Here is a 27,057-nt window from a genome sequence, read left to right as displayed (position 1 = left end):
GCATTGGCCATAGCTAACATTTCTAACATTTGTAGAAATCTGCAGAAACTATGCGAAATAAATTCCCAACTACTATACTATTACTATATATTCTCCAGGAACATATGTCAGCATTCATAGCGGTAATTCTGTCGTGTAAAAACAGCTGCAAAGCGTTTCTCGGTTGTCACTGATCTACATATCATATGACCGCGTGTTCCTATGCAAATTCAATGATCTCCATCAACCCGCGTCCCATCCAGAGTGTGCTGGATAAAGTGAGGCTGCAGAGGGGGCGTGCTCCTTCAAAGTCAGTCCTTTCACACCAGCAGGGACTCTACTCACCTACCGAGATTCACCATGGCTTCTGCACTGAATTATATACCTTTTATGTTTTATTTTCTGTGCTTATCGTTACTGTTTGCTGGTGTGTTTTGCGACGTTGATGAAGAAGATGAGCATGCCAAACACACGTACACGGTGGAGATGTTCAACGAAGCGGTACCAACTGCACCCCACTTTGTCATGTTTTATGCCCCATGGTAAGTAACAGTAAGCAAGTTGTGCAAGAATAAAGTTAAACAAAGTGTCTGACAATAACATTGGACTTTAATAACATTTATTGTCGCTGGAAGATGTAAAAATACTTATTGTTACAGGCTGATTAGATTTGACCGGCAAACTAGCAAGTAAGCTAGGTAGCAGACTAGCCGGTTAGCTCATTCCATTTAAAAAAACCGGCACGGTTAGCTTAGCTGCTAACTAGCCTAGCGACATAGCAGCTTAACGGATTGTAAAAGCTCTTTTAACGTAGGCCCTAAATGGATCGTACAAACAGACTTTTTAGGTTTGGTAGTTATTTAAGACGTGTCAGGTGATGTGAGATAGTTCAAAATTGCAATCTTAACATGTAATGACATTGTTTTAAAGCCCAGAAAATTTAAAGTTATCCCTGGGAAGTAGCGCTTACGTGGCACACACTGACCGATGTTATGTCAGCGGTTTCAAAACTGGGGTTCGTGGACCTCCAGAGGTGCTTCATAACTGCAGTGCAATGCAACATGAAAAAGAGTTGATGATAATGTAATATTTTGAGTAAAAGTCTTGTGTTAAAGTGTCATCGGTGAACACCTTATGTAATGCCATTCCTGCAAGGTGTTGTTGTCATTGACAGTGTAATCAGATCTTTATGCAGAGTTTCATTTATCCAAAACAGCCTGTGAACTATCAAGCTCAAGTATCAGATTCTTATCAGTATTTTTTTGTCCTGGTCATTGACAAAAAAACCTTTTGGTCAGATTAATTTACAATATCATCAGTTGCTAAATACAAATTATGTGGCCATCGTATGTGGATATGGCCATCCATTTATTATACATTTATTTTCTTCTGCTTATCCAGAGTTGGGTTGCAGAGATAAATGCTGAGTAGGGAAACCCAGACCTTCCTCTCAGGGAGGAGGACCCAGGACACATTGAGGGATTATAACTCTCGACTGGGATGGGGACACTTTGGAATCCCCCCAGTTTGCTGGCAAATGTGGCCTCTAGGAATTATCTGGCAATTTTTGCAAATAAAATTGCAATCGTTTGGCTTAGGAAGTAGGTAAAATCTAATTTACACTACCAGTCAAAAGCTTGGACACACTTTCCCAGTGGATTTAATGAGAATGTGTGTCCAAACCTTTGACTGGTACTGCACATGCATGAAGATTAGATAGATTGAGACTAAATTAACAGAATAAAAGAATAAATTAATATTATATCTAGTTTCCAGCAACTAAAGAGATGCAGTGTTAAAATGAATAGCGCCACAAAAATAATCTTTTTTTTTTCTTTCTCACCTTTTGACCATTTTCAGTACAGATTAGTTGGATTTTGCGTGTTCACAATCTGATCTATTTAAATAGCAAAATGCTAAATAGACAACAAAAAAATGTTAAAATTCCATTAATCTTTGGCTTCAATTTAAAGAGACAAGTAGAAACATGCAATATCAGATGTCTCTGTTTTGCACCATTTCCAAAAGTACCACCATCTGATAACGTCGTCACATCTTTAACTCATATTCTTTCCCCCCCCTGGCTGAAAACACCAATATGTGTGTCAAGATATAAAGTTTTTCAAAGGGTCTGGATTCATAGATGTTGTGTTCAAGTGACTGATCACATTTAACTGAGTTTACAGTGAACTCACGGTGTCCATAAAGCATTTTCACCACTGTTGTGTTCAGGTGCGGCCATTGCCAGAGATTGCAGCCTACATGGAACGAACTAGCAGACAAATACAACAGCATGAATGACCCACCTGCATATGTGGTCAAAGTAGACTGTGTTCAGGACACCAAGTTCTGCTCCAATGTCCATGGTGTTAGAGGATATCCTACGTAAGTATCATGGTAACGTCAACTCTCAAACCTCCTCATTTCATTAACATGTGAAGAACGATCATCAGGATTTAGGTCCAACACTATTCATGTCTATTATAGAGGGAAAATCTTTCACAGTAAAAACTCCACAAAAAGGTGTGCGTCCCACTCAGTCATACAGTCAGGCTGGTTTTGGATCTACATGGTGGGAAGTTGAGTAGTCATTGTCGCTTACGGATGCCTTCAGGGGTTCAAAGCTGTAATTCTAAATTTGTACGTATGATTATTAAAGTAGGAGGCAGAAAAATGAAGACAATGCAGTCACAGTTCCACAACTTGGCTTTAGCATGCGGTTTTCCCTTTCCAGGTCAAGGAGTTGCCCCCATTTAACCTTCCAAAACGCTCCAACACCCTGGTAAAAATGACTGTATGATTAAAAAAAAAACAAAAAAAACACTTTACTGCAAGAACTGGGCTAAATGTTCTGACGTGGTTAGCAGGAGGGTTGGAAGTCGCTGCTAACGCTAAGCCAGCAGGTTTGTAAAGGATGTCAGTGGAGCAGCATTGTATTTAAAATAAGCTGTATTACAAACAGATTGAGTGTAGTTGGTGAACTTTGTTCATTCCTTCCTAAAATATCTGCATGGATACAGATAATGAATGATGCAAATCATTTTTCAATTTAAATTGAAAGCTGTGCATGTCATCCCATCACTTAGCTATAACTCTCTTTAGTTTAACAGCTTAAATAGATACAATTGTAAGTTAAGTCTTCTAAAAATGAACTCAATAAATGGTTGTTTTCATCATTGATTGACAGATGCGACACGTTAACCTGGACTCGGTTAAATATTCTCCCAGAATTCCCTGTTTTCTCTCTCTTTACTTTGGATGTTGCTGACGTCTCACCTGCAGACGCAGCAGTCACTGAATAATTATTTACAGATCGTCCATTTTTATAACTAAATATTACAGGATCTTTGAGGATGCAAAGATGTTTTACTTCATTGATTCTGCGTTACTAATCCTCGTACTGTTTCTGTTTAGGCTGAAGTTGTTTAAGCCAGATCAGGAAGCAGTAAAGTACCAAGGTCCTAGAGATCTGCAGTCTCTTGAGACGTGGATGCTAAAAACCCTCCAGGATGAGCCCTCTGTGAGTGCTGCTCATTCATTTATCAGTCTTTTCTGATTTAAAACCGCTGCTCATGCTTGTTGCTGTCTGCACCTTCCAGGAACCAGAGAGCGAGCTGGAGCCTCCTAAAGCTCCAGAGCCTAAACAGGGCATGTATGAGCTCACTGCCCTCAACTTTAAGGACCATATATCCAAAGGTAAAGATGTTTAAATGCTTCATCAAAAGGTAGTTGTAATAGTTAACCCCATCTTGTGTGTTTATGCAGCTGCTTCCTGCCTTAACAGATGGCCAGTTTCTGTTTTGTTCCCGTTTTTGAATGCGCTTTCAGTTTTCAGCCACGCTACGCGGCGTTTCTGCATCCCCCATTAGAGAATGGAAACACCTCATTGCCTCGATTTACATAAGTGACATTTCATCACAGTACCTGCGCCACGATCCACAGGGTCGGTCAACACGAAGCGACAGCGAAACCCTCCCTGTCCTGTCACATCAAGTTTCTGGATTGTCAGGAAAATAAACAGCGCTTAGGATAACTGTCTCGGAGAAATTACGGCTCTTAAGCTTTGCTGGAGTTGAATGTTTTGGTTTTGAAGTAAAATAAATGAGTTCTTGTTTGGATATGTAAAAAAAAAAAAAAAAAAAAAAGGGGGGGGGGGGGGGCAGGATATGACATAAACATCTTAAAAAGTGTTTATAGGTCCCGCCTTCACATCTTGGAAACAGTGCTGCAATAAATGTAGTGTAATTAGTTGCACATAACCCGAACGGCGTGTATATTTACATTTACAGCAGGCTGGGTTGAGTTCATAGTGGAGTCAGAATTTCTTCATTAATCAAATCAAAAACTCCAACAGAAATGGGGTGTTTTATCATTTTGTCACCTGTTTCATGACCTGGATTTGGTCTGCTTTTATTCAGGTGCCCATTTCGTTAAGTTCTTTGCACCATGGTGTGGCCACTGCAAAGCCATGGCACCAACCTGGGAGCAGCTGGCCACCACCTTTGAGCACTCGGACGATGTAAAAATAGGAAAGGTGGGTCATCAGGCTTATTCTGTCTGTGTTGTTCAGAACAGATAATGAAACGTTGTTAAATTTCATAAACGGAGCTGAGTTTGTTCTCTTTAGTTTGATCATCCTGCTGCCTACCTGATGGAACAGGATGTTGATCATATGAGAAGCTGCATGTTTGCATAGTGGGTTTAACACCTCACAGGGTCTGTGTTTGCTTTGTCATCGCTGTTGAATAAAATGTTTATTTCTTTATAACTCAGGTGGACTGCACGCAACATTATGAGGTGTGCTCTGAGAACGGCGTGAGAGGATATCCAACGCTGCTCTTCTTCTCTAACGGACAGAAAGTAAGAAGACTGTGGTTTTCCTAAAAGCTCATCCCAGCAGCTCTTTTTAATTCAGTAATTATATAGTATAATAACTTAGTAACTGTGCATTCTACCTGCATCGCAGTAATAGTATAGCTGATACTGTAAAGGAGAATCCCCTGCTTGGTCTGTCTTGGAGTTTCCTCTGTGTTACTTACGATCAGTAAAGAGGAGATTTTGACAATTTTTATTTTATTTTTTTTTTTACACCAGTAGAAAATGTAAAATGTTATCGCTTGATCACACATTTCTGGCACAATGGCGTCATATTACTGCGGCTCAGCCTGTGCAGTGTTGGTTTTAGCTTTAAATGATCCTACACAGTAATATGGTCAAAAATATATTCTTATTAAATTCATTTTGCTGTAATAGTCTTTGCTGTTTGTCACGTTAGCAACTCTGTCGCTACATTTGGCACTTATTCAGACCCTTCAGTGAGATAATGACAGCATAATTTAAGATTTTACTCATCTGTGAAGTCAAACGTCATCAGACTCATTTTTTCCACAATTTGACTGAAATGCTGCGGCGTAAAGCAGCAGAAGCAACGATTTAACTGCTGAAATGTCCTGGTAGGAGCCATAATGTAAGTTATTGATGTTTGGGAATACACTGAGGTGTACAGTTGACTGGCACTTTGGGTGGAGGATGTATAACTTTGTGTGTGTGTGTGTGTATGCTGAAGTTACAAATACTTGCACTCAGCTGAGCGCATCACTTGTCTTGGAGGATGTAGAGGTGGGGTGAGCTCGGGAGTAAACCTTTTGTTGACTGCAAACTAGGTAACTTATGTGTCTACTACCCTGCATGATGTTAGTTTGTTGTTAGCTGATTTATTTCGCTGTAACAATGAAAATAAACAAACATAAGATGGAGAAGATGCAACTTAGTGCGCCTCATCAGTATCTCCTGTGGTTAGCCTGCCGCGGCTGGATAAGATGGTAGCTTTGGACAGTTAGCTGCAACAGTCCTGTTGAGATGAATAAGCACACGGAGACGCTAAATATACGTCAAGTCCAGATCTTAGATAATGAATTGTCATTAATAGAACCTACTGAGAATTCATTGCAGGCTATGATGCGGCTCAGAAGTGGCCACAATGACGGTCTGATCCAGCTTGTTTGTGCACGTTCCAGCGATGGGCGGGAAGTCCTCGCTGTAGCACAAGCATCTCCATCGTCTCAGCTTCAAAAAACGATTATTTTTGTCAGATCTTTCGGTGGTTGTCATGTTTTCCAACATACCGTCTCCGTTTACAGGTGGGAGTGTGCTCACCCGTGTGTGCACATGTCTAAGTTCGCATGGGGTTGAAACTGTGCACCTAAAATGGCTAAATAACGTCAGACTGTTTGTTTTGTTTTGTTTTTTTCAACCTTTTCTAGAGGAAAGTGAACCTGACTTGACTTGTGTTGACATCTGCACTGTATAAAAAATGCATTTAAACAACTTTATGTGATGATTGAAACAGAGTTACTAACTTTTTATATGTGATGTTGGTGTTTTGTAGAAGGAACAGTACAAAGGGAAGCGAGATCTGGACTCTTTTAAAGACTTTGTGGACAGCCAGCTGAAGGCGGCACTCACAGAGGAGAATGTGGAGGAGCCAGAAGAGGAGCAGAAAGCAAACGAGATCCCTACTGATGAGCCAGCCAAAGAGGAAGCAAAGGTATGTGCACACACGCACACACGCACAGTTTACTGTCTTTTACTGGTGCATTAATGCAGCTCGTTTGGGCTGCTAGCTTACATCTCCAGTGTTATTTGTTCATTATGGGAGCTGCACACAAATATGATCATGTTATCCATCAGGTTATTTACAGAGTCTCCCTCCCTGCTCAGCAGGCTTTTAACTCCACAATCAAAGCTTTCAGGCTCATCCATTGTTCTTATGAGCACCTTGGGTGGAAATCAGCACGAGCAGCTGTGAAAAGGGAGGCTGATCTTATGTTCCAGCTACAATCAGGCATGTTTCTTTGGAATGGACCACCTGCATATACACTAGATCGCAGAACTTGATACCCGCTTAACCACTGTTTTCGGTGAGGTGAGCCATTTCCTGCTGATGGATGCCAGAATTTCACATGTGCATGTTTGCACAACTGACTGCAATACCCTGCAAATACCTACCTTTTTCCTGATTTGTTGATCCTGGCTGGCGTTCTTTTGCAGCTCCCCTGATATGGTCTCGCCTCTAATGCTAAATCATGCACACGACTCATAGACTCTCAGCTGCAGCAGTGCTCCCGATCAGGCTAACGTGGATCCGTGCTGTTTAAAGTCAGCGTTCCTCTCCCCCTTTCCATCAGCAGTCCAATGTGGTGGTCCTCACCGAGAGCAACTTTGATGAGACGGTCGCTACGGGTTTCACCTTCATCAAGTTCTACGCTCCATGGTAAGCTCTTCAAATGATCCTGTCATGATCTCAGATAAATTTTCTTTAAATTTATTTTTCAGCATTTACAACAGCTCCTTAATGGTTTTCTGGTATTAAATAATAAACATCTCTGTGATGTGTGTTTTTTCTGAACAATCAGTCAAAGCCGTGTAACTTTTTTTGTGTTCGCGCTGCGTAGGTGCGGCCACTGCAAGAATCTCGCTCCAACATGGGAGGATCTTTCCATGAAGGAGTTTCCCGGCCTCACTGACGTCAAGATCGCCAAAGTGGACTGCACCGTGGAGCGCACGCTCTGCAACAAGTACTCCGTAAGTGTCTCTGCATATCATCCACCGTATGGCCATAAAACTGAACCTTTTGCCCTCTGACTCGCTGACTGAAGCATGTTATCATGCGTATAATAAAACAAAGATGAGGATTTATGTCGCAGCCATAAAGTAATTTAACAACACGCATTTCAGTCGGACTGAAAGCCTGAAGCAGATTCCAGGAGCGCTGACGCTCACAGACGTTTAGCTCCCACTGCACGATGCTTCACTGGAAGGCGTCTCCGGTACTCCAGTCAGAAATTGTCACCAAAAAATGCCTTAAAGTTGACTCAAACACTGAGACTAAAAGAAGAACGGCTTGCCGTCACTTTAGACGCCGGCTGCTCAAATGAGTGAGGGGGGGGGGGGGCAACTTAGGGTTCAGTGTCCTGCCCAAACACACTTCTGCACATAATCAGTGGAAGCCTGGAATCGATCGCCCAACTTTCCAGCTGCAAGCCGACTTCTCTCCCTCCAGAGCCACATAGTGGCATCGCACAGTTTCTGCACATCCATGATGAGAATCTCCCATTCCACCACATCCCAGTTGGACTGGCAGCTGGTGACTGGGTGGCCGTTGGAGACCAGTGAACTCCTTGTCATGTTGGAGATGATTTGAGAGTTTTGTGACCTGGTGCATCATCCTGCAGGGAGCAGATGTCGGAACATCGAACACTGTGGTTAAAAAGGGATGGATGCAGGACTCAGGTAGGCTGTGGTGTTAAAACCACTGCTCAGTTGGTGCGAAGAGGCTGGAAAGTGCCCGAGAAAACAGCCTTCTCCCCATTAGACCACCAGCAGCCTGGACTGTTGATAGAAGCCAGGATGGATCCATGCTTTCATGTTTTTATGGCTAAACTCTGACAGTACCGTCTGAATGTTGCAGCAGATCAGCTGTTTCTGAAACAGCCGTGCAACGTTCAGTCACTTAAATCTTCTTTCTTCCTCGTTCTGAGGCTCAGTTTGAACTCATGAAGTCATCTTCACCATGTCTACATGCATTTAGTTGCTGTCATGCGATTGGCTGTTAAGCTACTGGTGTGAACAAGCTTGACTAAGTGGATCTAACACAAGCTGCTCATCCAGATGGCTTCAAACACAGCGAACCAGCAGCCATGTTGTCCTGCATCATTAGATTTATTGTAATCATGTCTGAAAATGTTTTTTCCAGTTGGTTTGTTAGCGATAATGGAAGTCCCTGCTGGTTTCCTGTTTTCTCAGGTGCGAGGGTACCCCACCTTGATCATCTTCAGAGGAGGCGAGCAGGGCGACGAGCATCACGGTGGGCGGGACTTGGAGAGCTTGCACAGCTTCGTGATGAGGCAGGCGAGAGACGAGTTGTAGAAACGGGATCAGTCGGCGCTAACTCTTCTGCACCACGGTTATCCCCCACTCTGCACATCTGGCCAGCAGGACGCCAGCTCTTCGTCCTGCAGCAGGCGGATCTCTCTCTCTCTGTCTCTCTCTTTCTCGCTTTCTCTTTCTCTCTCCACTCCGGTTCTCCTCCGGAAGGAGTCAGACAATGATGGACTGATGTATTTGGTCACACCTCCTGTGTTTTGTTTGTTTGTTTTAATGACAGAATAATTGAGTGGTGTTTGGGATGTGAATGTATTTCTCTTCGCTGTCGCCCAGCTTGAATTTTCTGGGCCTCAGGTGGGCCTTTAAACGAGCCCGACGACCACTGCAAGCACTTCTCAGTTGGTTACAACCAAAAACTTTTTGGATACTAATGTGTGTTAAAAGGTGGAACTCTGGTTTTTCCCTGTTTTAAGAAAAATACAACAATCTGTAGCCATTTTACTTTTGCTCAAAGCTAAATATATAACTAATCAGTTTGATTGTTAACGTCACGGTACTGTTGTAAGTGTTAAGCTGAGAGTAGTTTCTGTCCACGCCGCTGATGATTTAACTCTCAGGGAAGCACCGACTCGGCGTTGACGTGGCGATGGGGGCATCCTCGTCGCACCATCCTGGTTATGACTTCTGGACAGATTCCAGCCAGACTCATCACTTGTTTAAAAGTGATGCAAACTGGTAAAAACCTGAGTAATTATCGGCTTCTGTGCGCTCCACCCGCCATCCTTCTCTGTGACTCTGCCTCAGGCCTGGACCATCTGGTGAAAATAAACACTTCTGATTAAGTTACTTTTTGAAATGTGTCTCAAACTGATCCTGCTTACTATAAAACTTTTTTACCATCTCCATCGGGCCTGCAGAAGCAGTGTTAAAGCTGTAAACAAGCAGCCGCTCTGCGTCACATGGACTAGCTGCCATCATGTGTTTGCCTGTGAATCAGGTGCATCTGTGGCTCCGTATCATTGGAGTTTCCTGGACTCGGGATGATTTAATGTGGCAGCGAGACCTCCAGACTGGTGAAGCTCTACTGGAAAAAAACTAATCAAACTAACTCTGTTTGATTTTTTTCAGAAATAAATCAGCTAAGAAAGTGTCGTCTGCCACAGCCGTACTACTTTTCTGTCAGTGTGATAAAGCAGAGTGTAGTAAACTGCATCCACCTGCGCGGATGCTCTTTGACCCAGGTCATGTGAAAAATGTGTGCCGCGTGATGCGGGCCACCATTTATTGTCCATCCCAGGTACACAAACAGTCAAAGACACAACAGTTTTTTTTCCTTTTTTTTTCTTTTTTCTTTAGTCAGTCAAGGTTTTTATGGATAGCACATGGTCTAAGGAACTCCAGTGATGGATTTCTTCTTGTTTCCTGGCTTGTGGGTTGTGCACTTACCCACACATTTTGTACAAAAAAGTGAATAATGGCAAGTTGTAACATGAGATTTCCTAATAAACTTTTCAAAAATAAGTTTGGGTTTTTATTTTGCCAGTTAATGTGGATTTTTGTTTTCTTAATAAAAGGTGCAATAAATAAGCTGAGAATGTACAAGTATTTACAAGAAAAAAAAAAAAAACAGTCTAAACATGATCACAAATGTAAACAGCAGCTTACCAGAGGTATGTTCTGTATTTTAGGATTGGTTAGGCACGTAAGGTATTTTAATCATATTAGTTTTTTCGTTCGGATATGTTCTCTAAAAGATTCCATGTCATCGGAGGCTCACAGTTACATGCAGCGATATAATTTCATCTTCTGAGTTTGGAATAAAAAGCAAAGAGGTTCTTTTTTTTTTTTTTTTTTTTTTAAGAGAAGGTGACAGAAACTGTCCAGCTGCTTGTTTTTTTTCGACTCGCCAAATAATTTTCCACAATCTTGATGAGCTGTCAGAGCTGGACAAGTTTGTTAGCTTTGCGAGTGCAGAAACATGGAAATGGACATTTGTGGTATGTTGGAGGGATAGGGATGTATTCTTCAGTTCTTTGAAGAAAAACACGAGTTTAGCCACAACATGCATCATGTTGAACCAGCCTGGTGAATCGCAGCGCAGCCTGAGCCCGGCAAATATTGACACAGAGGGGATTATTCGGAGCAGTCCGCTGCTAAAATAGCCTGCGGTCGCTGGTTCAGTCCATATTATATTTAGAGAAAGCAAATATGGCTGGAGAGGGAAAAAAAACTAGGAAAGAGGAAGGAAATCTGGATGTTCTGACTCCAATGTAAGATGATTGAGTTAATATTTGCACTGAAAAAACAAAAAAAGAAGAAAACTGGATTTGTGTATTCCTGTTTGCTTCGAAGCATTTACACACATTTTCTGTCATCTGAGCTGGCGAAGGAGTCAGGTTGTACATCAGCGAACTGAATCGTCCAACTGATGCCGTGTTTTTGTTGGTGGAAAAGAAAGCAGCGTTCTCACTGGTCCCACAACAGTTTGGTTTCGCCCCCACCTCCTTCGGTGAGGGGTTTATAAGGCATTTACACTCAGACCCATGAAGAAGCGGCTCCAGTCAGACAGAAAAGCTGGTTCAACACTGCATCAACACTGCAGATCATTGGTCCTCTTCGTTGCCTTGTTAAGGTTTGGATGTTGATTACTGAGACAGAACCCACTGATAATCTTTCAGGCTGAGGAACACCGGAGGTCAACTTTGTCCATCTTTCGATGAGGTGGGACCAGTCCTCGGCGATGTCAGTGGCAGCCGCAGGCGCGCACCACCATGTTTTTGTACTTCTTCAGTATGACGTTGGAATTGTCGTCGAAGTAGAGCACTGAGATGGCGTGGAGTTTGGTGGGGGCACAGCATGGCTTCGGTACATTCTCAGGGTTCATCAGGTGCACCTGAAATGGCGGCAACATACTTTCAGACATGACATTGTTTCCACTCAGTTAAACTTATACAAGTCGTTAAAGTTGACTGGATACAACAGCAGCTAACAGCTAGATTATTTATTTCCTTGGTTGTAAGGCTGCAAAATTCTAGAGCCTACATTTCCCATCATGCCTCACCAGCAATTTCAGAAATACATATTTAAAATCAATGCCCTAAGTCAGGGGTGAGCAACTCCGGTCCTTGAGGGCTGCAGTCCTGCAAGTGTGTTGCAGCAGGGAAACTCTGAACACTTGCACTGGAGGACCGGAGTTGCCCACCCCTGCCCTAAGTTTGGTGTAGTTTCATCCCGGCTCATTTAAGATGGACATTTTGTAACTATCCTTGTATCAAACTGTGATTCTCATGTACTCTGGTAAATAAAGTGGTCAAACAAACCAAGGTGTCTGATGTTGTGCAAAGAAGATGCAAAACATCGCAGTTTGTATGCAAGTTGCTCCAACAAAAAGAACGTGGGATGAGATGGAGCAGATCCTGATACAATAAGAAAGACTTCCATTTTTAACTGGAGAGATACCAGTAAGCTCACATCCCCGATGTGTGGAACTAACTGGTGCATCAAACGAGCTTGTACAAGGTGAAGATTAAACATCTGTGAGGATGGATGAAAGCAGCTGAGAGGAAGAGCCTTCATGGCAAATCCTGATTTTAAAGCATCTTTACTCGATGGAAACAAGCTCAAACTGGATATTTCTCTCTTCATAGGATGCCAGTTTACACTGTGTCTATTAGGGGTGGGAAAATCAAATCGAAAAAATTGAATATCAGGAATTTTTGTTTCAATATTTTTTGTTAAAAAAAATAATTTTTTAAGAATTAAATAAAAATACTGCATCATAACATTTTTGTCATTTTTATTGTTTTTATTGATCTTTTTACTTGTCTTCTTGGGCGTTATAGCAGCAGAAAGATGGTCTGGCGACTGGGTTGTTTTTTCCTAATTGAAATCAGGAAAAATGACCAGCCAAAAAAAAAAAAAAAAAGCTTTGTACATTTTGTTTTTAATCTACAAAATTCAGCAGAATGGAAGAATTGGGAGAATCGCAATTTATATCAAATCGTCATCCAAAATATCGTAATTGAATCGAATCGGGACAAAAGCGTATCGTCACAACTCTAATGTTTATAATGAAGATTGTAAAGAACGTCTTGAAACGAACTAAAACTTTAGTTCAGCTTAAAATAAGCTCAATAAGTTTTGTTATAAAATCCTCAGCTCGCTTAAAAAGGAACCGTTCAGTAATCTGGATACATTTTATCATTTTAACGATTAAAACCCCAAAACAAGACAAATGTAAGACATTTTCCAGCAATCAGTGAAATGGGCTGATTTGCAAAGAGCTGGTCTGACCACAACTTCATAGATGCAGAACTTATCAGGTGGATGTGACGTCATGTGAATACAAGCAATTTCTACGTTTACTAGTCCTCATAAGAAGTTAAATCACTTGAGTCACTAGATGTCATCTGTGCAGTTATCTGATCTTTTTCTTTTATTTATTTATTTTTCATTTTAATTTTTTTAATTTTTATTTATTTATCTATTCATTTGTAGTTACTGATTTTTTTTTTATTATTATTTTATTTTTCTTTTCAGTTACTGATCTTTAAAACCCCTGAAACTACATTTAATCTTAAAGTTTGCAAGCCACTTTTCCTGATGAATTTTTTCTAGATTTTTTTTTGACTCCTTCTTTTGCTTTGACTTCACAAAGATCCTTGAAGTAAACTAGACCCAATTCATGACTGTAACAGTCAAAGCAAACGCAAACGTGAGGTATTTTCCACTCGTCAACAACAGGTTTACCACTCATACTCTGGTTTACAATAAACTCGGCTGACCTCCCTGTTTCACAACACTAATGGAATAAAAGTAATTTATAAATGTTTGGTTGTGTAAAGTTACCAATCTTTATACATAAAGCATCAATAAAAAAGACATCAGTATCATAGTTATTTTTAAAGTGATTCAGATTCAGTGAGGAAACAGCGATTGGTCAGTTTGTTATACCCTGTTCCACCCTGCAGCAGCAGTCCTTCCTCCACATCATGACCTATACAAACACAACTACTGTCCCTCTGCAGGTGTGTCTGGAAAACACACATTCTCTGAGTACGGCAAACTGTATGGAGCTGGTCTTACCAGCGTCTGGACGATGGCGTGATTGGTGGCGTTCATGTGGGCGTTCAGAGGGAAGGAACACTCTCCGTCACAGTAGTTGGCTGCGTAGCCCTCAGGTGCAATGATCCAGTCCTAAAAGACACACATGACATCAGTTTGAGGCAGTTCCTGCCTGTGTATCCCGCCGTGTGCAACACCGAGCAGCAAACTGGTTCCCAGTCGGTTATCAGGCATAAACAAGTGGGATTCGTGTTCCACAGCGTGTCGCCTGACGTTGTGGACCACCTGTAGGTTGACAGCTCCAGAGACCATTTTCCTGCTACATGCTGCTGTCTGTGACATCACTCAGGGAGCAATACTTCCCTCATCCTTCCTTCCCGTGTCCAACTGCTTCCCTCTGACCAACAAGCGACATGTTTTTCTCCATTTATTAATCTCCTTCCCTGTTAGCTGTGTGCATTTACATAAATCTGTTTATAAACCAGCCCAGGAGGGGAAGTCAGAATAAAAAGGTAGTCATGCTGATGCAGCTTTTGTTTGTTTGTGTGTTGTTGTTGTGTAGACGTGAAAGGTTGCTGGAAATCTCCCTCTAGATGTCAGTGCTGTGTTATCTGCTAACAGCTTGTTTGGAAAGATGTTTGGAACTCTGACCTTCTCTTCTGTTTCTCCCTCTTACTTTTTCCATCTAAAAACACACTCCCACACCTGCAGTCTGACATCTGGGTTTACTCCCACTCAGCTACACATAACCAGCCGTGTCCTGCCCATCATATTTTGCTTGCTGGTACCAGTTACTTCGCACTCTTGTGTTTTTATAAAGTTCGAGTTGTAAAAAGGTAATTTTAAGCTTATTTAAATACTTTTTGTTTTGTCTTTATAATCTTGTTTTGTGTAAAAATATGTTGAATTTTATGGTTAATCCAGAAGATTTATATACAAATTGGAAATGACGAAGCAAAAACTGCTTTTGAGTGTTCTGTAATTTTATAAAAAAGACTGAAATATGGACGTAATACGTCCGACTCAGACCCTCAGAGTTTTTCTTCTTCTTTTAGACAGAAACGCTCAAACTTGACTCGGTTTATCAAGGAGTGTGAATTTGCAGTCCTTCCCAGATCTCTCAGATGTCAGGGTCACTGTCGGACTTTTAATAGGTTTTATTGATTCCTGTGAACTTAAGGAAGTTTTCTTGTAAAATCAAACATTTTCTCCCAACGTGTCTACATACTTTCATCCATCTTTCTCTCCACCCCACAGCATGATGCTGCCACCACCATTTTTGAGTTTGGAAGGTACCGACGCATATAAACAACACAAAATTGAAAAATATTGACATTTTTTGTCTATGCACACAAACTAAGATGCAAAATTGCGAATTAATGACGAAGATTCTAAAACAAATTGGCAAGGTGGCAAAAGCAAACATGCAGTCCACATCATGATGATATCGTGCTGAAGTGTAAAAACAGAAGCATTGACTGGATATATCCTGTTGTGGAAAAGAGGAGAACCTGGGGAGTTTTAATTGTTTAGTTTCTGAATTTAGTCACCAAATGTTCTCACTAACCCATCAGAACCCAGCATGACATGACACACACACAGTTTCTGAGACATTTTGCATCACTTTATGGTACAAACTTTGCTTAAAATCCTGTGGAACACAATCTGAGTTTTGTCTTCTGCCCCTTCATGAACAACAGAAAGCAAAAGATAAAACCATAAAAATTTCTCACATCACATGGTAATAAATTTTAAATTTCCTTAAAATAAATGTTGGTACATTTTTTTTATTTCACATTTTGTTAAAGGGGATAATAAAGACCTCATGTTAAAAAAACTGGACTTATCTGAGAATTATTTCACGGGTCGGGTCTTTATGGGTTAATTTGACTTTGAATCAATAACAAAATATTGCTGAAGTGAATTATTAGGAGGAAATATTCAGAGTAGGTGTGTGAGGGCCTGAAGTCCCAGCTGACTGTCATGAAAGCTTTAGTTAGTGATAAGATCTCTCTGATGGACAGATGTTTGAACTTCTGGAAGGTTCTGAACTCGGCATCTTGGTTGTGATGATAATCAAGGATGCAAGGATCTGCATGCAACTGGACAGTCCACTAGCACCTTCCTACGATGTCCTCTACTGTTTGATTTCATGCTTGTGTTGTTCTCACTCATATGTAAGTAGCTTTGGATGAAAGCGTCTGCTAAATGACTGTAGAATAGAATAGAATAGAATAGAATAGAATAGAATAGAATAGAATAGATAATAGGTTTAATGGCTACCTGTCTGACCAAAGCCGTCTGTCCTGGATTATTACGTTTTCTTATTACCTATAGCGTTTGTGCGTGGTTCCTAACATTTTCCATTTTAGTTTAACAACAATATTGTGTTTCTTTTATTCCTCCACAGATCTGCACCTTTACACAGACATGTCTCAAAGCTCTGCTGATAATTCCCTTGTCTTTATGTCATTTTCAATCTGGCATACACCATTGACTAACAGCTTATCCAGACATGTGTATCCAGTCATGTGCAACATGGTGATGCACATGTCTGGATAAGGATCCAGGCTCTTAAGGACCACTGATGGAAGTAGGACGAACCCAAGCATTTCTTCATTGGCTCTGTTAAATAAAAAATAAATAACACTTGTGTAAAACTTTTAGTGACAAAACTCTGTTGTATTTTTAAGATTCCATAATTCCATATTTTTCCAACGGAGCACAGACTACAGGTGTATTTGTGGTTCCTACAGCTTCTTAAAGTAAGATAGAAGGCAGCTCCTGATTTAGGTTCAGGTACCAGACACACTCTACCTTCAGATAAGACTTATTATTTTCCTTAGACACCCCTTTAGTTAGGCTGCTATAGGCTAAAGGCCCATTTATGCTTGAAGCAGAAGACTGACGGACAGTCTGCGTATGAGCAGCATAAATGGGCCTTTAGACTGCTGGGGTACATCGACATCCCGCGATGCAGTGAGCTACTTCCTCCCCTTTTCTCTTTCTTTTCCCTGTAAAAACATACATTACAACTGTCATTCATTAGACTAATAGCTCATGTAAAGGATTTGTTATAACTGGACTACAGTGAATTGTACTTGGGATGACTTTGCCGTGACTTGATGAACCTGATCATGTACAGTTTCACATTCAATACTGCCTCACATAGACCAGAAGACGCTGATGAGAACTAAATAGGTTCTTTAGTGACCAGCAGGGTGTTGATAAGATGTGTTGAAATACCTGCCAGCCCAGCTCTCGGAAGCTGACGTACAGCTCATGTCTTCTGCAGGCCGTTTTCTGATCGCTGCTGTTATAATCTGAAACAGAAGAAGAAATTGCATAACGATGATTATCTACTGTAGACCTGCTTCAGGATTCCTGGTTTTAGTGTCAAACATCTTTCTCTCTGCATCACTGAGCTTGTCTCTCGCCGTCTGAAGTGCATCCGACTGCCTGGTGGTTGTGGTGATGATGATACAACGCTTTCTTGTCTAAACGACGCTGTAAAAACCCACAATTAAATCCAGTGAAAATGAAGGCTGCCTTGTGAACCTGAGTGCAGGAGGAAAACACAACACGCCTCATGTAATGCGCTGGGTGGAGAGACATGTTAGGGCGTAAACCAGAGCACAGGCACAACTGCTCATTACAGCGGCTGCAGCGCTGTACGGTCTTCTCATTCATCTGCCGGCTGATGCGTCTGAACGCGCGCCTGACTGAATTCATGAGCCGTCAGCGATCGCTTGGCATAAACACAAGAGGTGAGACAGTGACGACGGTGTTTATGGACTCTGCTGCTTCTACGCAGTTTGTTGGTAATGATCTGTGCTCCGTTCTGCAGCCGCCCTGCAGACAGGTATAGCTTTGGGTTGAAGTTGAAGAGGTCATTGCTGGCACTGGTCACCGCGCTGAAGTCAGGATGCTGACACACACTTTCCAGCAAAGGTTTCAGGCCTCTTTTCTTTTTTTATTTTGCTCATTTACTCTGTGTTGCCTCATTGATTTGATTGTTTTGATTCTGTTTTTATTACTTAGCCTTCAAAGAGAGACAATGAGAGGGAGAAAAGTCAGTTTATGGTGCTGGTTCAGGTCCTGATTCAGGTCCAGGAGGCATCTATCTGTTGGTGGTCTCTCCACATCTTCAGAAATCCACCAGGCTTGTGCTCAAACCTGTCATCTAACTTGTAAGTTGTTAAACTTAATTAAATAATAAATAAATATTGACAATAAGATAGTAAAATAAATGGTAAAATAATTTAATAAAATATACTAAATGTATTTAAACTATAAAAATCTAATAAAATAAATGTAAATTAAATAAATAAATTAATTTATATTAATAATAAGATTATAGAAAATGATTATATGATTTCAATGATTATATGAAATAAGAATAAATCTAAATATAACATTTATTTAGATTTTTTCTAAATAAATTTATTTTTTATTATCTATGTTAAATATAAAAAATATAAAATAAATAACATAAAATTTTACAATACAAAATTAAAAGAAGATAAAAATGTTATAAAATAAATAAATAATAATAAACTATAAATATCAAAATGATTTAAATAAATAAAAATACGACAAAAGAAATAAAACAAAACAAAAGGATAAATAAAATGCTAAATAAATAATATCTAAATTAAATAAACAGACAATGAAAAAAAAATTAAGTAAAAACTAGTAATTACAGGTTATTGTTGGCTTGTTTATGACCACACCGTTGAAATGCTTCAGGAGGAAATCTTGTTTATTTTTTTCTATGTCTGTTTTTTGTCATTCCTCCTGCAGCATACCTCATTAAAATTGGCAAATCCTGAAGCGTTTGCATAAATAAACAGGCTAAATTACTATGAAACTATCTGAGCTGCACACGCATCCAAAAGGCATCTCAGGTTTTTTTTTTTTGTTTGTTTGTTTTCCAGAGAAGTTTTGTGTCTGTGCCCGTCAGAGAGGCTGTGAGTCAGACCCTCGTCTGAGATTTGTCACTCAGTCACAGCCACCACCCAACCACTCACCTCACTGACAGCAGCCTTGTTTACTCAGCTGGAGGTGGAGGGACACACAGACAGTATATGCAAACACATTTTGATTCTGTTAGAGTTCCTTACATCTGTATGTCTACATTTGTCACCAGTGGACTTGACAAAACACAGAATGACACCACCGCAGACACACAGATTAATGCCCCAAACCGGCTCAGCTGCTCATTAAAGCAAAAACTTGTTATTTAAATTCCCCAGAACGGGTTGCATTAAGATGTCGTCATCAAACTGAATTTCATTTTAACGGACAAATTGACCGCACTGCCCAGACCCATGTGCTTTAGCTGGACTCCTCTCAAACATTTTCTTTAAAAAATGACAAAGGAGGAGAGAAAGTTGGATCAGTCCCACATTTAAGAAATGATGCAAGAAGAAACACTGCCTGACAAACACATGTTTTACCTCCTGAGCTGAAAGTGTTTATGTTTAATGATGGGAAAAAAAGTGAAGGAACGATTTATTTTTGTTGCATTTATGGCAGCAGATTGGATGGATTCATTCAGGAAGGTGAGACAGAGCGCGGCGGTCGGTCGGTGGTGCACTGAGGTCAAAGGGCCAAATGTGACTGGCGGATACAGTCTGGTGTTTCCCCAGTTAAGGCTCCTTCCTTTCCAATAGGAAGGGCAGTTCGTTGGGTGTCTGCTGATGTGGAAACACGTAGTTTACTGTACACGTGTCTGTGCAGTCAGTCTGTGAATGTACAAGCATTCAGCCTCATGTTCATCAGCGTGTGGAGCAGACAAGGTCGGGGGTAGGGTCACGTGTGTTGGTCCTGCAGAAAGCGCTTGGATTTAACAGATTTACTGCATAGTGACTGGATTAGCACGCGTTAAAAAATGCAGCTTTTTCCTTTAAATGTAATAAGAAAAATCCACTTGACTTTGTGTTGTGTGGAGCCGTAATAGCACGTACAGTGTTTATACACAGGAAGTATCCAAGGATGGAGGAAAAGTGCCGCTGGAAGAATGAAGCTGATTGGCTGGAAAACTTGGCTGACCTGATCAGAGCCTGAAGTCCATGTTTATAGAGACAGAAATGGCGCATTCCTGTAGCGTCAGTTTTTATAGAAAGAGCTCATTTATAGCCATTTAGGTATGCCACTGTATGCAATACTTCTAAATGCTGTGATGTACTCACAACTTCCAGGTTACACACACACACACACACACACACTCCTGCAGTAACGCCCTGCTCCCACATCCAGGTTTGCTTTATGATGCATGACATTCAGCTTCGGGTCAAATCGCAGACCAGGGCGGAGGGTGAAGGAGTGCTGCCAGCACACACGTCACACCTCAGCACCAGAGGCCGTTTATAACATAAATCATGCAAATGTTTGATAATCTGATTTCTTCACTTGCAACCTGTTTCCCAAAATAAAATAGAGGATTTTGAAATGTTTTTTACAAATAAGCATCTGCACCTACATCTCAATTCAAACGAAACTGAAGTGCTGAAAAGTCATGCAGTGCAGAGGACTCCTCCTTCCTCCCTTTCTCACACATCCACACGTTCTCCTTGCACCTCCTGGCCTTCAAATGACATCAGCATTTACAGTCTGAGGGGCTCTTTAAGAGGAATAAAGCTGATATTTACTGTGGGCTTTCATTGAGTGTAAAGACCCAGATTTGGGGTGCCCATAAACCACATCTCTCCTTCCTGCCTGTAAAAATTTAATGCCACACAGCTACCGCTGAGTTCCGGCTCCCATGAGGTTTCCATTCATTTCTTTTTTCCTTTCGCTGACAGAGAGTAGAGGTGGCGAAAAAGCGTGAAAACTCTACGTGTTATGGTATAGTCACTGCAGTTAACCCTGAAAACTTCCGCAGTGTTTAGTCAGACTGTTTTTATTTTCTGACGTAGAACCTCAACACCTCTAAAGCACAAATAACATACAGATTTTTTTTTTTCAAGACAGCCTCAGTTGTCAAATTATGGGCCTTAAGTAAATTTATCTATCGATATAAAGCATCCTTGTGGTGTTATTCCAGTCACAGATGACCATCCTTTTCTTTTTCAGTCAGAAAGAGAACTTATTTCTATAACTTGTTGATCTTTGGATCCTCCTGACTGGAAATCACAGGCGATAAGTTATCTAATTGATGGAAAGTTTGACAGGAAGACACTGCATCCTAACTTCCAAATCAAAACAGAGGTCTCTTAGCAACATAGTAGTGATAACAATCTTTTTTTTTTTTTTAAATTAAAAATTATGATAAATAATGGTTTTATCATAGTCATAACGGATTTACCATATGGAGTCTCTAAGGCCCTGTTTACACCAGAACGCTGAGACAAAACGGAAAAGTTTTGTTGCATTCTGGCCTGTTTACATGGTTACAGAGATTTGTATGAATAGAAACACAAAGATTAAACAACGGCCTCCAGAGTGAAACCTTCTTGCAACACAAAGGTGAGATTAATTGTAATCTTTGGGTGACGGTGACGTCCACATCGTCTTACACTTACGCACTCAGACCCTGTTTAACCCATGAAAAACCTCAACAATGGCGTACCTCTGTGTCATGTTTGTGCACCTGCATGTTTTTTTAATAATTTGATCCATTAAAGTAAAACCTGGTAAAACATTTATGCGGTCAGCGACAACGCAGAGGTTACATGTAACTAGCGGTTAGCATGCAACGCTTCTGTTGCGTTGTGTTTAAGAAGAAGCAGCGCACACATGGATGTGTCGTTGAAGTTTTACTGCCTACTAGAGGCCTGGCATGTGCACTGCATCATTTCTGGTCCTATTTGCGTTGGATTGTCCACCAGGACTGAGATGGCTCTTATTCTGCTGTTGTGTATCTTTTTTTGTTTCTTTGTTTAGAAACGTTGTGGTGCAATCAATTCAGTTTGTGGCTGGATTGGATTTAAATGCCTGGAAAACCTCTGTAGATCACGTACAGCAGGGGTACTCCATTCAGTCCTACAAGGTTCGTCATCCAGCAGGTTTCCCATGTATCCCTGCTCCAACACAGCTGACTCTAATGAGTCATTGTGCAGAACCTGATCCATGTCTTTTGATTCATGTGTGTTGAAGCAAGAATACATGGAAAACTTGCTGGATTTCAGACCTTGCAGGACCGAACTGAGCACTTCTGACCTGAAGGGTAAACTATCCTTCATAATTTACCCCACAGAGTGACACATCCCCGGTCCTGAGAACGGTAGCTCTGGGAGGGAACTGGTATTCTAGCTGAATTTTATGGTTTAATGGTTCTGCTTTTGCAAAAGTTTGATTGCAAAAAAAACAAAAAAAACCCAAAAAAAAACTCAAATGTCCAGAGCGTGCAGCGTTTACCTGCATTTCCCATAAATTCTTCCGTCACGGCTGCATCTGTAACATGTTTTAGTCATTGTTGCTCTTTATGACGTTAAGACTCTGGTGGATCTTAGTCCAATGAGAGACAGTGATTAGAAGAAAATACTGAATTTATGGGATTTTTCTAACTTTCACAAACCAAACCACAACTTCTACTTTTACCTTCTTCCTGAACTACAGTCACAACTAAATATTTGAGTTTCCCGTTGGGTAAAAAAAAAGAGGATATCCTTTAATAAGAAGTTAATGTGAATGCAAACGGCACAGAGCTCTACGGCTGTATTAACTCAGTGTTTAACCTGGAAATGTTTCTCTGTGAGTGGACAAACATCCCATTTGACCATGTGATACGCCAACGCTCCGCTAAAAAAAAAAACCCAATTCACACTGAATTCACTGAGGTGGGGCAGCGGCTGGGGTTCCCACCCTGTCTATTCAATAGCAGGGGAAACGGTTTCTCCCTGAACATGAGCTTTGTGTCTCCAACTGTGAGACTTTCGATACGCTGGACTGATATTAACCTCTCTACACTACCTGCCATTCATTAAAACTAGCCCCCTCTGTGAGGAGGAAAAAGCTGTAAAATATATTTATCACATGTTCCGAAAATACAAGAATCAAGCGCTGCCATTTCAGATGTCAGATTTAGTGGCGTAAAAAGGTTTTTATAGGTTGCTCCTGTAAATTCCCCATTCAGAAATTCCCAGAGTTCCCACGGACGGCCCAGAAAAGTCCATTTCTGGAGGCGCAACCTTCCTCCTCAACCCCGAAGAAGGAAGGAGAGCGTCCCAACAGCCGTGAAGACATGAAAGGAAAATGTCACTCTTGTCTCTGAGGTTTCTCTTCTTTTTTTCTCCCTCCCTTCAACCACGACTACTGAAGTTTATCTTTCTTCCTGTCTTTCATCACAGAGGTTATTAAACCCTGCGAGGGAGCTCCGCCATGTCTAATTACTGCAACGGTAAACAAAAGGAGGTCGGGTGGAGAAGGAGAGAGGAGAGCGAGGAGGAGGGAGGAGAGGAGCGACAGATGAAAAAACACAGCTGGCTGAGCGCCGTGTTATTATAATTCTTTGAGCGATACTGTTAGCTTGGTCAGTCTTTTAGCTGTGCAGCTAATGACTGGCTAGACCTAATTACAGGCCGCCAGTGCTGTGCCGGGACGCAGTATTCCTTCCCCGGATGGTTGTTAACCTCCCCCACAGCCAAGGCCCAACCCAACTCCCATTACCTCCCCCAGCCTTCCTCGATCACTAAACCCCAAATTACCTTTAAAGGTGTTGTATTGTTCTTTTGCTGAGGTATACAAGAGCATTTTCCACTGTGCACAAATCAGACACACCCAGAGTGGGTGGAAATATCACACTCGTAGTCAAGAATTCCAAAGCCTCCTTCGCATAACTCCCAAAAATAAGTGTTTGTGCTCTAAAAGAAAGCTCCAAAAAAAAAAAAAAAAAAAAAAGGCAACCGTTCTGCTAATTGTGCACTTTTAAGAGCAAAAGGGGGAAAACAAAAATGATTTATTGCATTCACAGTCACATCATTATTTCAGGATAAATGTTGCAGAACTTTATGTGGCTCAAGCGGACATTTTTTATCATCTGGAAGATATTTCATATCACAAGGATTTTTAAATCCAGCAGGCTGAAATGGTGAATATGAGAAAATAATGGGCCAGAACCTCGCAGGGATTTCATTTGGGAACATTTCCTAGTTAAAAGGCTGATTTACAGCCAGAGGGAGCCGAGTGAAAGTCTTTCAGGGTTTTATGACAAAGCAAGAACAAATATCTCAAATGAAGATATGAAAAGTGACAAAAATGAATCGGAAGACTAAACGAAAGCAGCGTTGGGGTCAGGACTCTGCAGGTAGAGTAACCAGGGTAAGAGGGGGAGTTATTTTTAGAAAGCACCAAACATAAATCAACTGGCACTGAAGAAAGTTTTAAAAGCCGCCGTGTGGAAGCTAGTGCACACATTAGCGATTAAAAACAAACATGTCGCCGCCTTCCGGCCTCAGATCTCGTGTTATTCGGGAAAAAAAGTGCGAGGGTGAGTTTTGGGTGAAATGCTCCTTTAACTTCGGGTGGACCGAAGTGACGTCCTGCAGCTCCAAGTGGAGACCAAGGGGACAGCGTCTCCTCGTGAGCGCTTCACAAGACGGATGCTCCCTCCCCCCCACCCCCCCAGCCATGGCGGCCCCCTCCCGGTCTCTGGAGTGAGTGATGCGGTATTGAAACCATATGCCCTCCTCAATTCCTCACGGATCCTCCCATCCCATCCAATCCCAGCAGTCCTCTGCTGGCCAAGGACACACGGCTGTCGCGAGGGGGGCCTCCCTGCTTCCTGTGTAAGATGTAAATATTTACACTCCCAGTGGTCCCGAGTGGCGAGGCGGAGAGGTCTTGATGTTTTGGGTTATGTAAAGTGCATATTTAACAGATTGCCGTTGTTGGAGCAGATCTTCTAACAGATTCGCTGCACTGAACGCTTTCTCATCTTCCTGATACAAACTAAGACAAAAGTGGTTTAGAGTCGTAGTAAATAAGCTGTTAAACGCTGTTATCACTTTGCCACCTCAAGCCAGAGGGGGCAGATACGTAGGAGACTTTAGCTCTTGAAGCCAAATCTGAACTTGAGGTAAACTAAGCAGAACAAACGACGAGTCTTTGTTCTGCGTGGTGTCTGCCAAAGCTTTCATCTCATGCAATTACCCAGAGAAGAGAAGAAGCAAAAAAAAAAAAAAAACCAAAACCTGCAGGGATTTCACATCTTGTTTTCACAGCAGTGCGACCTCCTGACAGAGTCGCCGAAGATGCATCGAACAAACAGAAAAACACAGCTAACAAAGACACAACCTGTCCTGCAAATCCATCTGGATGCCAAGCAGATGGTGGAACCATTAAACGGAGCAGATGAAGGAAAGCAGAGGTAAATGGCTTCCCAGGTAACCGGCCAACATGGTTCTGTTTGCGGCTGTGTGTTAGCGCAGTAAGCTGGCTTCTGGCACCACACCTCGAAAAGCCAGTCAGTTCTGCCCGAGATTTGAGAAGATTTTGAGGGGAGTATGTTTAAGCCTCTCCAGTGCAGCTTCAGCTAGCAGCTCTGTGGTTGGCATGAAACATACCCAAATACTGGAATTTGCAAAAGTTCACATGGCTGATTCTGGCATGTTGCTTATTTCATGGCTGCAGAGCAGGTGCATTGATTCAGATTGTTGTTGGGCAAAATAAGTTTGTTCTCTCTGTACTGTTTATATGTCATGGCAGGAAATGAATACCATTCTTTGTGATCAGATGACCCATATCTGACCATTCCTACCAATAAAACTTCCCTTACAGACAGGAATGGTATGCTATGCTATGAGGCGACACATTTGGTGCTGCTTAGGCTTACTGGTAACATGATGCTTCATCCGTCAAATTAGACGAAGATCAAACCGACACAAACAGCAGGCTCATTCAGTCACACAATGCTGCCTCACAGCAGCAGCTTATAGCTTTAAGCACTACGAAGTCTGGCCAGAGTTATACAGCAGGTGAAAGGTGGCTGGATTAGGGTTTGATTTCTCTTAAAAAGCTTGCAGAGTTCATAACATCGGGATTATACTTCGTCATCATCCAATAAGCAAGAAGAGCACTGAGGTTCAAAGGTGAGGTCGTCAGTATAACTCATCATAAATCGCTGGATGTTTTGTGGTGTTTCTATGCCTTTTATAGTGAACTTACACATATTATGTCTAAAACTCCTCCGTCTTGATCTCTTTACATCGGTGGTTCTCAAAAATTTTGAGCCACGACCTTCAAACCAACAAGTTGGTGTTTGTGACTCCTCCCCCTACGCGATGACTGAGTGATGAATTGTGTGATAAATCATATGGGTCAGCTTGTAGCCATCCTCTAAATCAGGGGTGTCCAAAGTTGATTGTCAATGACCACCGTCCGGAAGGTTTTCAGTGAATCCCTGCTCTCACACAGCCAACTCAAATGAAATGGATCCAGCAAGTCGTTCTGCACAATGACTCGTTCATTTGAGTAATTTGAGTGTTGAAGCAGAGATATACCGAAAAATTGAAGGATTGTGGCTTTCGAGGATTGGAGCTGGACACATCTGCTGTAAACATAAGGCTTGAAAGGCTGAGAATCTTTAGAAATAAGAAGGATAAAGTGGTTTTTTGTGGATTTGGTGACAAAAAACCTACATAACCAAAATAAGCTTCTCATGTAGAGACAATGCCAAGTTTAGATTTTTAATCTAGCATGTGTACTAACTTGTGGTTAAATGAAGAAGCTGATTGCACAGACTTATATCTGTACCAATGGTTTCATTTTGACAGTCCTGGTAAAAAAATACCCAACTTTTTACAATCATCTGGCAAACCCGTGAATTTATTTTGTGACTCCCAGTTAGAGAACCAGTGATTTACATAACACCATGCATTCATCCTACATCTCATACTTCTTGTCAGCTTAAATTGATGTCCAAATCCTCCCACTATTTGTAAAACTCAGCCCCCAAAGAAACCTCCTTCGTACATCAAATTTTCTCTGAAAAATGCTACATTTCCTGATCAGGATGCAGATTTTATAGGAAATATTATAGTTTCCTTATGCCATACAGAGAAGCTGCAGTAAAGTCAGAGTTTGGACATCAACCAGAAGCTACAGATTCATCTAACGGGAGCTGATTACAGACAAATCCAGCTGGAGTCAGGTCCAATATGACAAATCTTTCAAAGAGAATCAGTT

At 41.4% G+C, this 27,057-nt stretch overlaps 2 protein-coding genes across 3 annotated transcripts in view; one reads left to right on the top strand and one right to left on the bottom strand.

Annotated features, from left to right (window-relative positions):
* Positions 1 to 299: 299 nt before the first annotated feature.
* Positions 300 to 10,377, top strand: txndc5 (thioredoxin domain containing 5). 2 transcript variants are annotated; one of them, XM_079259368.1, is made up of 10 exons: positions 300 to 521; positions 2,212 to 2,364; positions 3,394 to 3,499; positions 3,579 to 3,675; positions 4,398 to 4,513; positions 4,753 to 4,839; positions 6,368 to 6,526; positions 7,170 to 7,252; positions 7,434 to 7,563; positions 8,785 to 10,377. In XM_079259368.1, the coding sequence occupies exons 1-10, from the start codon at positions 340 to 342 to the stop codon at positions 8,905 to 8,907; spliced, it is 1,236 nt and encodes a 411-aa protein (XP_079115494.1). In that variant the 5' UTR covers positions 300 to 339; the 3' UTR covers positions 8,908 to 10,377. The 2 variants fall into 2 exon arrangements, with proteins under 2 accessions (XP_079115494.1, XP_079115493.1); XM_079259367.1 differs by having other exon boundaries at positions 7,167 to 7,252; positions 8,785 to 10,376.
* A 315-nt stretch (positions 10,378 to 10,692) lies between these two features.
* bmp6 (bone morphogenetic protein 6) overlaps positions 10,693 to 27,057 on the bottom strand; it is a 61,655-nt gene continuing 45,290 nt past the window's right edge. Inside the window, exons 5-7 of the mRNA XM_079259846.1 lie at positions 17,176 to 17,252; positions 13,951 to 14,061; positions 10,693 to 11,758 (exon numbers count right to left, since the gene is read on the bottom strand). Of these exons, the coding sequence (XP_079115972.1) occupies positions 11,609 to 11,758; positions 13,951 to 14,061; positions 17,176 to 17,252 (338 nt within the window). The 3' untranslated portion in view covers positions 10,693 to 11,608. The remainder of the gene's footprint in view (positions 11,759 to 13,950; positions 14,062 to 17,175; positions 17,253 to 27,057) is intronic.

Source organism: Telmatherina bonti (genome assembly GCF_933228915.1).
Source record: "Telmatherina bonti genome assembly, chromosome: 20".
Taxonomy (NCBI): domain Eukaryota; kingdom Metazoa; phylum Chordata; class Actinopteri; order Atheriniformes; family Telmatherinidae; genus Telmatherina; species Telmatherina bonti.
Note: the sequence above shows the minus strand (reverse complement) of the source record. Positions and strands in the feature narration are given on the sequence as shown.